At 41.5% G+C, this 11522-nt stretch overlaps 2 protein-coding genes across 2 annotated transcripts; one reads left to right on the plus strand and one right to left on the minus strand.

Annotated features, from left to right (window-relative positions):
* Positions 1–3351: 3351 nt before the first annotated feature.
* LOC105677981 (uncharacterized) lies at positions 3352–5935 on the minus strand. Its single transcript, XM_012376912.2, has 2 exons — positions 3939–5935; positions 3352–3573 (listed from the first exon to the last, which is right to left on the minus strand). Exon 1 carries the CDS (start codon positions 5687–5689, stop codon positions 3941–3943), a length of 1749 nt encoding a protein of 582 aa, XP_012232335.2. The 5' UTR covers positions 5690–5935; the 3' UTR covers positions 3352–3573; positions 3939–3940.
* A 2452-nt stretch (positions 5936–8387) lies between these two features.
* On the plus strand, positions 8388–9260 carry LOC137000170 (uncharacterized protein F54H12.2-like). The gene has a single exon (XM_067356122.1). The coding sequence runs from the start codon at positions 8388–8390 to the stop codon at positions 9258–9260; it is 873 nt and encodes a 290-aa protein (XP_067212223.1).
* The last annotated feature ends 2262 nt before the right edge of the window (positions 9261–11522 follow it).

Here is an 11522-nt window from a genome sequence, read left to right on the forward strand (position 1 = left end):
GCTTGTCCAGCGTCTCCGCGGACCGAATCAGCTTGTTCGAGTCCGCGAGTTGTACGCTAGCGCGGTTGCGCTTGTCCAGCGTCTCCGCGGACCGAATCAGCTTGTGCGAGTCCGCGAGTTGTACGCTAGCGCGAGCAAGCGGTCGCCGCCGCCGCCGCCGCCGTCAGTGGGTAGTAAGCTTATCGCGTCATAGTGTTTCGCTGATTTTTTTCGTTTATGAAGGCGCGAGCGAACGGCGAAGAGTTCATTTCGCAAGATGGACATACGCTGGAAACATCCTTGGACGTCTATCGTCAGCGGTCCCACCGGATGCGACAAAACGGTCTTTGTAAAAACTTTTCTCAAATATCTATCCGAAATGGCCGATGTTTCTTTCCAAAGAGTTTTATTTTATTACGCCGAATGGCAGGATGCTTATCGACAACTTCAATACGCGTTTGAGAAAAAAGAAAGGAACGCTGCGGGAAAAATAAAGAAAAATGCAATCGAGTTTCGCGAGGGGTTGCCACAAGCGCATGATTATTCCCACGATCCTCTCACACCAAAGTTGGTGATAATTGACGATCTTATGAAAGAATCATCCTCGTGCGACGTCATCGTGGATCTTTTTACAAAGGGTAGTCACCATAAGAATCTCAGCGTTATACTTATCATGCAAAATCTATTTCACCAGGGACGTTGTCAGCGCGACATATCGCTTAATACCAATTACATCGTCGTCTTCAAGAACCCGCGCGATCGCGCTCAAATTCGCCATCTCGCGCGACAGGTGTACCCCGATGACCCAAAGTTTCTAGAAGAAGCATACTTTGACGCAACCTCACGCCCCCACGGATATTTATTACTCGATCTGAAACAATCGACTCCGGACAAATATCGATTTCGGACAAGCATCTTTCCCGACGATGCGTTGCGTTACGTCTACGTACCGCGCAGGTCGTTCTCCAGCGTATAAAAAGTATGCACCATCGCTCGCGTGACGACAGTTGCAAGTGACTTTCTCACGATGAAAGAAGCGGCGTCGGACGGTGCAACGAAAACCGCTAGACGTTCGATCGGAAAGAGAAACGTTTGTCTTCTAAAGGCGCTGTGTCATCTGAACAAAAATCAACGCAGCTCCTTCCTGCGAACCGCGGACGAAAAATTTATTCGCTGTATTTGCGAATGCGTTTTCAACACGCTCAATGGTAACGTTGCGCTCGAACGGCGCGAAAAAAATCGTCTGAGCAAATACAAAACGACGCTACGTCGTATCGCGTCAAAGCGTGGAAGAATAAAAGAAAGCTATTGGTACAACGAGGTGGATTCTTATCCTATATTATCGTTTCTCTATTAGAGGCCTTATTTTCGCGAATCATAGACAAGGTGACGGCTTAAAACACAAGAGAGAAAATAATATCGAATGTTATGAAAAGGGCGAAAAAAATGGTTTTAATTTCTACGGAAAATCTCGAGAGAATGCAGCGTCAATTGCATCAACCGACTACCGACTACGGCGCACCGCTCGTGGAAAACACACCGGACGAAAGCGCAAATAATAATAATAATTATAATTCCGTACGAACACCCGGAACCGCTCTATCCAGACTCGATGCGGAGATGAGTCGAATTCTTAATTCGCCCTATCCGAACGACGAAGCCGAGAGATGGAAGATGTACAAAGAGGTTCTTTGGCGATATCTTCACTTTGTACGAGTAGCACACGGACGACGAAATCAAGACGCGCGTAACGCCGAGGAAGAAGAAGAGGAAGAAGACGCGATGGACACTCGCGAAGAAGTACCGCCGAGCGATCTCACGGACTCATTCGCTCCGGGCTCTAGTCGTACGAGAAGCCTCCCGAAAGAACACGACGTGAGTCTCGGGGTGATGAAAAGCGTCGAAAGAATAGTGGAAAGCGTACCGAAATCTTACCGTGCCGAAGCTCGCTTACTGACGAAACGCTTGCTCGATAAAGCATCGTCGACTAGAATTAACTGGGACGAAAAGGAGTCGTGATTATAGACGGTAACATCGTAAAAGATTCAAATATCTCAGACCTGATAAACGAGGGGATGCGCGATAGAAAAACCGTGAAAGCTGCGGGAAGAGTTCAGTTCGCGCGATTACTTCACGACTTGAACATTCCCTCCGCACTAGTGAGAAATAAAAAATTATTAACAGCCGGTTCTTCGCAAAATATCGCGAAACTTACCGGTCCTGCGGCGAGTTCCACTCCTCAGAGAAACACGGATTCTCCACCAGCGAGACGCCTGTTCGAATAGAGTAAATTGGAATGACGGCTCTTGAAAAATTGTACTACGATCCCGCGCATTATGCCGGCTATTCGGCTGTCGATAATCTGTTTCGCGCGGCGAATTTACCCCGTAACAATGTCGAGCGATAGCTCGAAGCGCAAGACACCTACACGCTGCATCGTCCATTGCGACGGAAATTTCCGCGAATGCATTACAACGTAACGAATATCGACGATCTGTGGGAGGCAGATTTGATCGAACTCCGAAATCTCAAAAGTTACAACGAGGGATATTCGTATTTACTCGTGATTATCGATGTACTTAGTAAATACGTCTGGGTAGAACCATTGCGCGACAAAACGAGTAATTCCGTAATGAGAGCTTTTCAGAACGTGCTCTCGAGAAGTAACGGACGCCCGTATACCTACAAACGGACAAGGGTAAAGAATTTGTCGGACGATCGCTACAAAAGTTTTTGGAAGAAAATGACATTCGTTTTCGCGTAGCCCGCAATCCGGATGTCAAAGCCGCCATCGTCGAGCGCTTCAACAGAACGTTGAAAGAACAAATGTGGCGTTATTTTACGCATAAAAATACACGACGTTACATCGATGTTTTGCAGAATATCGTAAACGCCTATAATCACACCCGTCATTCAAGCACCAGAATGCAACCGTATGCTGTTACGAGAGAAAATGCGCGTATCGCGCGTGAAAATATAACACGTCGATGGAGGAGCAACGGCGAAGCGAACGAAAAACGCCGAAAGGCTAAATACCACGTCGGTGATCACGATCGTATCAGTAGAGCAAAAGTCGTCTTCGAGAAAGGATACGAGGCGCGGTGGAGTGAGGAGATATTTCGAATTCATCGCATACTCGATTGGCGAAAACCACGTGTGTACGAGCTGAGCGATTTAGCGGGAGAAGTCATAGACGGCATTTTTTACGAACAAGAATTGGCTCGGGTTGAGAAAAATTTGCAGGAGGAGTTTATCGTCGACCGTGTGATAAGAAGCCGGGGTCGCGGTAATAATATGCAAATGCTGGTTAGCTGGCGTGGTTATCCCAGTAAGTTTGATTCTTGGATCCTTGCTTTGAGTTTAAGGGGTTATAACACCTTTGCGTAAGAAATTTTTCCTCTTTTTCATTAATTTTTTTCACATCTAAGGAATAGAGTAATCAAAAAACAGATTTGAGGGTTAATTTTATTATAGTTTTTAGTTATAAAATATATTTTTTTAATTAAAAAATACTGAAAAGAATATCCTGTAGATGGCGTCAAAGATGACCCTTTGCGCTATGCCGGTCCAATCGGTGTGCAGGATTCCGGCTGACTGGTATGACATAGAACAAAAATTCAAAACATCTCATATTCTCTGATAAATTTGCCTTGGAAGTACGTAGGATTTTTGAAAAATATTAATTTTTGTGGAATTTACAGTAACTTGAAAAAAAGTATACAAATCTTCACTAAAAAATCGTTTATAAAATTGATTCCCAAAAAAAAACTAACAATCCTATTAAAAAACGGCTACGTACTTCCGTAAAAAATTTAATTTGGCGCAGGATAAGCTTTGTTTCAAGTTAATCCGATGTAAATTGTGGGAGCTACGCTGCACACCAATTTGAAAAATGGTGTTTTACAGAAATCGCATTTAAAGTTTTGTAACGAGAAAACTTGTAATTATTAGGAGCTCACCGTTAATCTGCAATGCCTGCACCATACAGTTGACCTTCTACATTTATATACTCGTCATCTGTGGCCTTCCGAGCTGATGTCTGCTGCCTACGAGCTTCTTGAGCTTCCTTGGTCATGGCGCGCTCAGCTGCGCGGATCCGGCGTTCGTCTGTTTCAACGCAGAAATTGTAGCAAGTACTGCCAATTATCAAATTTAAGACTTGCATAATTTCCATTATGCTGTGCAAACCATCGTTAAAATTGCAAACAGCAATATTTGCGGCAATATCAACGATTGCTTTGTTACTATGAACAATTTTCGGTGCTATTGCCCACAGCACAGAATTGAAGCTCTCGTTGCTGTTTTGGGTAAACCCGCCAACACAGCGGGATAGCAACTCGTCTCGACTTAGTTCTTCATAAATTGGTTGAACAGCCTTAAAAACTTCATTATTCAAAGCTGCTTTGTGTTGGTAGTGATGTAATTCGTTGTGCGCTTTCGCCTGCTGCCAAGAACACCAAGAGTTTTCTCCGACTGGGCAACGGTCGTGCTGCGGTTCGCTGTCCGTGGAAATCTTGTGGAATAAAGTCGCCCATATTTCTCGTCTCATATCTTCAATGGAATTAGGATTTCTGCGAATAGCTAGACCATAATATATTGTCAACTCGTCGATCAGTTTGCCTGTCAATTTGCCTCTGCCTCCAAGACCTCTTATATTTTTTTTCAAATTACGTAATCTCGTGCCCATACGTTTTTGAACGTGATCTATACATTCTTTTTTACAAACATTCAAATCATCATAAGGTTTCGAATCTAAAATGCCTTTGAATGTTTTGCTGTCCCCGTCACCGATGTAATGAGAATATTTTAAATTGTGCAATTTTTCGGACCGCTGAAACATTTCTATGACTGCGTCTACTTCCATCTTTCCCGACGAACCTTCGTGATTTCTTTCGCAGTTTGCTTCGTGATTTGCAGCCCATTCTTCATATTCGCTTGTATTTTGCTTTCCGTTCCACAAACTGCAGGCCTTACAGAATTTAGATTTCACTGCAATGTCGACGACTTTTCCCGTGCACCACCCTATTAGTGATACGACACCGAACAAAGACGAAAATCCCCTCTTTCTCCAGGTTCCGTCACCAGAAACTGTTATCCCGTCTATCTGTCCTCTTTCCAATGACATCTCTTTTTCTTTTGCAGCTGCTCGTTTTATTGAAGTTCCACACACAGCATTAGTGGCAACACGAATGTTTGAAATTATTTTGTCATAAAAAGACTGATACACTGGTATCGGCAAACACATAAATGCACAAAATTTTTTAATCCCATTAATTCCTATACCGAGTAATCTCATTGTAAATACCATTCGGCGATTTATGTCGTAAGCGTGATTGTTTATAAGTGGGCTAGAGTTAATATATTTTGGCACGCACTTTTCACAAATAACAGCAATTTTGAAACCTAGACCGCGACAACTGGATTCTTCAAACTTGATGTTCGAGCCACACGTTTTGCAAACAATTAATTGCGAAATGCTTGTAAAAACGGTAACAAAATTAATGAAACAATACCCAAAAGTTTTGTTCACGTGTATCTCGTAATCGTCCGTACTCGTTTTCAGTTTTTTCGCCGACGTGCTCACACTTTCAGTTTCGCCTTCTAAAGAATACCTATTTAAAGGTTGCCTTCTCTTTATTGAACTTCGACTTGCACGTGAAGTACTTGCTCTACTCCCTTTCTTATTTGCATATATTCTCTTTTTCGGCATTATTACAACAATGTTACGACGTTTCAATGCAATTCGAAAAGCCGAAGCCGGTGGTATAACAGAAACTGTTTGCAGTAAACAAACAATTCCGGCATGAAATAAAGTTTTTTGTTTAAATGATCGCAAGCGACATCTATAATACTATATTCAGGGCTGGGCAAACACATTTGAAATACAAAATACAAAATACTAACTATTTTAGTATTTATTGCAAAATATCTTTAATTTTTTTATTTAAAATACAAAATTTTTGTATTTTAAATCGAAAATTAAAAATTAAAAGTATTTTGTATTTTATAATTTAAATACCAAGATTGTGTTAGCATTGTACATTTTGTATTTCAAATATTTTATTGTATTTGAAATACAATTTGAAATACATTTTGCCCAGCCCTGATTATATTAAACTATACAAAACCCTCAACTACTCGACATTTGAAGTAGAAAGGCAGAATACTCGGAGAGCGCTCCGAGGCTCTCTCCGCGCGCTATGGCGCTGCGTACAAACATGACTATTTCGTACATGAAAGAGTTCCAGATCGAATAAAATTATATTCTGTACATTCCAATCATATCATTTAAGCCAAAAAAAAAATTTGAATTTTTTTGACCCTCAAAGGTGTTATAACCCCTTAACCCCGCTTGTTCAAAATGAGGACGGATCAATTTCTCTTGATTCTTCCCAGCAATAGCAGCATGCGTTATTTTCCGCACAATGCAACCACTTCCTTCACCACAGAATTACCTCAACCTATACACTTACACGGCGAATGGGAAGTCGCGCTTAACGAGATCCAATTTCCCACTACTTTTTTACACATAAACCACGTTGAAAATGTCATTAGATTCGTCGATATTGAAAATGGACACGAGACGAGGAAAAACGGGGCGCCGTTAACGTCGACGGAAGGCGTAATACCGAATGGTATTTACAAAAATATCGAGGAACTTATCTCCGCTATTAATTCGGCTTGCAAAGATGCGAATTCGCATATTAATTTGAAACTAGAAGACGCTAGCGGCGGTAAAATCTTGTTCAACATTACATGCGATGAAAATTAATGCAATCTGATTCATCATATGAACGTTTCCGATAATCTTCTACGAATACTTGGCTGCGGCGGGGCCATACCAACGCCTAGCAATCGCCTACAAATCGCACATTATACCACGCTCACTGCGACTAAACCTAATTCCAAAGATATTTTTACAGCGCCTTTTATTAAACTCGGGTTTAAAACGGAACAAGGAGTGCGCGCTGGAAGTTTCTATACCGTCGAACCGCACGGATTGCTGCGCGGTATTCCCGATAAACTTTTTGTTTATTGCGATATTTGCGAATCTTATATAACCGGCGATGTGCAAACTCCACTTCTTCGAATAGTACCGGTCGAGCTGCAACATTACGGACATTATTACGCGTACGGCGCGAATCAAGTGAAACATTTCTCCGTCCCGCATTATATCCCATTACGACAAACGTATTTCCGCAGGATTGAAATAGATATAAAAGATCAATTCGAAAAAAGAATACCATTTCAATCGGGAACGCTAACGGTGACGTTGCACTTTAGACGTTTCCAGTAAAAAAAAAATCAGTCGGAAAAGCCGCTCGCTATGGCTAGACCGGAGGACCACGAATATTACGATAGCGGAGGTAGGAGCGGAGGAATCACGAGGGTTTTTGTCGGAGCACCCTATCAACGAGGACACGGAATCGGTAGTTTTCTCGGAGGATTATTCAGGAGAGTGCTTCCTTATCTGAGTAAAGGTGTACGAGCGGTTGGTAAAAAAGCTTTACGAGCCGGCGTTAACGTGATGGAGGATGTCGAAAATAATACGCCGTTCAAGGAAGCGGTCAAATCTCGTCTCAAGGAATCGAGCGGAAATCTCAAAAGAAAAGCCAAAGAAAAAATAACTAGCTTGATGAAGGGAACAGGTTATAAAGTATCCGCAAAAACAGCTGCGCTTCAGTTTCCTTTCTTCAGTCACGTAAGACGCAACGTTGTTTCTAAGCGCCGTCGTCGTCAGACGAACAAAAAGAAATCGTCGAAAAATAGCAACGCGCGAAGAAAAATCACGAACAAAAAAAGGGCAACGAAGAAAATACGCACGGCAGGTAGAAAGACCAACAACAAAAAAAAGCCATCCACAGGGCGCTGCCGTCGAGTCAAGAAACGCAGTGTAGCTGACATATTCTCTTAATCGACGTGTGAATTAGGAATTTACGGAGCATATCCTTTCTTCATACACATTCAAACGAGTGCTTAAAGAGCGAACTCGATCTCTTTTCTTTACCGCCTACACAAACCAGCATCGAGAGATCGCAATGGATTTATTACAAACCCGTAACGTCGCTCGCGGACGACGCGCCTATAGAATTCGTCATACCCGGCCATGGGAAAGATTATCTAGATCTCACACACACCATGTTGAGTCTTCGCGTACGCGTAGAATCTTCCCCCCTAGCAGGAGGCGGTACCGCCGCTGGCACCCCCGAGTTCAAAGTAGGCCCTGTAAATCATTTACTGCATCCATGTTCAACCAAATCGACATATATTTCAATCAAAAACTCGTGTCACCCCCAAACAACGCTTACGCGTATCGGGCTTACATCAAGGCGTTATGAAATTATTCTTCACCCGCAAAAAACTCCCATCTGACCTCCTGCCTGTGGGACGCGGATACCCCGGACTTAATGGACGCTCTCCTAGAGTCGCAAGCCACGAATCAGGCTCTCGTGAGACGCTCGCGTTACATTCGAGACGGACAGGCGTTAGATCTCATAAGGCATCTTCACTACGACGTTTTTAATCAGGATAAATTCCTAATCAACGGGGTAGAAGTTAGAATGAGGCTCGTTCGCTCGAAAGATTCGTTTTGCCTCATGGAATCTAATTCGGTGTCAAAAATACGCCTTCTAGACGCTAGTCTGCTCGTTAGAAGAGCAAAGATAAGCCCCGGTGTGTTACTCTCGCACGCGAGAATGTTGAGTAAAACCACCGCCAAATATCATCTCACAAAAGTCAAGGTTAAAACATTTACGATTCACGCCGGACTCGTAGGAGAATCGATAGATAATGTAATACTCGGACAACTGCCAAAACGTGTAATAGTCGGCTTTGTCGATAACAGAGCGTTTAATGGCGATAGAAAATTGAATCCGTTTAATTTCAAAAACTACGGTATAAATTTCTTTTCTCTGTATGCCGATGGTATGCAAATTCCCAGTAGGCTGTTACAACCGAATTTCTCGAAAGACGAAAAGCTTTACGTTGAAGCCTACCACACGCTTTTCTCGGGAACCGGCATTCACTTCTTGAACGAGGGAAATTCTATAAGTAGAGAGGATTATGCCCAGGGCTACACTCTTTTCGCTTTTGATCTTACCCCCGACTTGTCCGCTTATTGCGCCGGACATTGGAATCTCGCGAAACATGGTAGTTTGCGATTAGAAGTGAAATTTGATAAGGCGCTTACCACGACCGTTAATTGTATCGTTTATGCAGAGTTTGACAATATTCTAGAAATAGACTTCTCTCGACAAGTTATCGTCGATTTTGGCGGTTAGGTTTTTATAACGTCAAATTCCCCACCTCTACTACCACTACTACGTACATTTTTCCCCAACGTCTGTTTTCTTAAATGACGTGTAAAGCAACGGAAAGAGATTCAGTTTTGTTTGAGACGCGAACGGCGTCGCTTCGTTTGAAAAGAAAGAGCGAGTACTTGGACATAACCATGGATATAGTCATCGATATACAGGGTTTCCGCGATGCCGACGAGAAGTTTATTCCGAAAGAAGTGGCTGTTGTCGCGCTTAACTCCGCAATCATCGGACACTGGATTATGACGCCTCCCTATCCCTTTAACGATTTACCTGAAAAATCGAGACGAGAAAACAACTGGCTTTCGCGAAATTATCACGGAATCGAGTGGTTCGATGGCGAAACTGATCTTAAATGTTTCGTAATACAACTGCGAGAAATAACACGTCGAGTGCGCTACATCTATAGCAGGGGGCAAGAAAAGGCCCGCTATCTGAGGCGTCTACTTTCCAGAAACGTATATAATCTAGAAGGAATTTCTCCGGCGTTTAAAAATTTGCCGGAAGACAAAGAGAGCGGACATCGGTGCTCTCACCACGGTTTTCGATTTTGCTCTACAGACAAATTTCTTTGCGCGTTACGCAACGCCGGCAAATTGAAACGTTGGATAGGCGCTCAAAACACCAGCATGAGTGTAGCATCGTTTCGAGCTGCGATGATCTTTCTCATGAAAATTGGAGCATAAGCGAAAAAGCTGACAGCGGCGTTTTTATGAAAAAGAATAAAAATCTCGATATAATTCGCAATATCGAGGCGTGGCGTACGGAAAAAAAAGAAGAAGAAGAAGACAAGAATTAATCACGTAATTACATTGCAAAAGATATACCGTGTGTAAAGAAAGAAGAATATCCTACCGATAGCAACGCTCAACAAACCATCTCCGCACAATCATTCGAGAACGTCTACTCTACGCGAAAGGAGATAAACCCCTGCGACTCTACTATACAAATAATTCCTCGCGCACGAGCACCGTCTTGTTACGCGACAAATGAATTCGTTGGAAATCTTATACGCGTTGCATCGTCTCAATGTCAGATATGCGGGAGTCTATCCTGCCGACAGACTACCGAGGGTGTGGACGAGGTCGACAGCCATTGTCGCTAATACAGACGAGCATGATCGCCCCGGAAGACACTGGGTCGCCTTTTACATCGACGAGCACGGTACCGGCACATATTTCGATAGTTACGGAATCCCGCCACACTTGGATCAACGATTTCATCTGCGACTTCGACGAAATTCCACCACGTATCGATGGAACACCGTGCAGCTACAAGGATTTTTTTCGCAAACATGCGGCCAATATTGTTGCGTGTTTCTTTACTATTTGTCTTTTGGTTACAACCTTGAGCAATTTCTTCGTCTTTTCACCGATGATTATAACCAAAACGACAGACTGATAGTATGCTTATATCGCAAAATTTTTTATTGTAAAAAAAATGAGCAAACGAAAGTACGTACAAGTACTTGTTGTAATATTCAACGATGTATTTTCAAAAATTTCAAATAAAACATTTTATTTTATATATTTAACATTTTTCGATGCATGCTTTGAAATAATATTTTTAAAACGTATTCAGTAAGTCAAATAAAATATTTTTATATTTTGACTGTAATGTTCGATTATGTATTCTTAATATTAAAACGGTTTCAACATTAAAATATTATAATATTAAAATGTAATTAAGTGCTTGAAATTTTAAAGAAATGAATTTTAACAAATATCATCGAGCAATTGCAAATATCTCTCAAAGTCGATCTCTCAAATAAAGATTCTGATATGAAATTAAATCATTAATGTATTTTAATTTTATACAAAAAGTAATCTTCATTTGAAAGATCGACTTTGAAAGATATTTGCAATTGTTCGATGATATTTGTTAAAATTCATTTCTTTAAAATTTCAAGTACTTAATTACATTATTTAAAAATTTTAAAGAAATGAATTTTAACAAATATCATTCAGCAATTGCAAATATCTCTCAAAGTCGATCTCTCAAATGGAGATTGTTATTTGTATAAAATTAAATCATCAATGTACTTTAATTTCATACAAATAACAATCTCCATTTGAGAGATCGACTTTGAAAGATATTCGCAATTGCTCGATAATATCTGTTAAAATTAATTTCTCTAAAATTTTTAAATAATGTACGTATACATAATAACAAAAAGATAGCAAATAATTTTAGCATTAATGATTTTGTGCTTTGACTTATGTATAA

The sequence above is a fragment of the Linepithema humile genome, chromosome 5 (assembly GCF_040581485.1).
Source record: "Linepithema humile isolate Giens D197 chromosome 5, Lhum_UNIL_v1.0, whole genome shotgun sequence".
NCBI classification, from domain to species: domain Eukaryota; kingdom Metazoa; phylum Arthropoda; class Insecta; order Hymenoptera; family Formicidae; genus Linepithema; species Linepithema humile.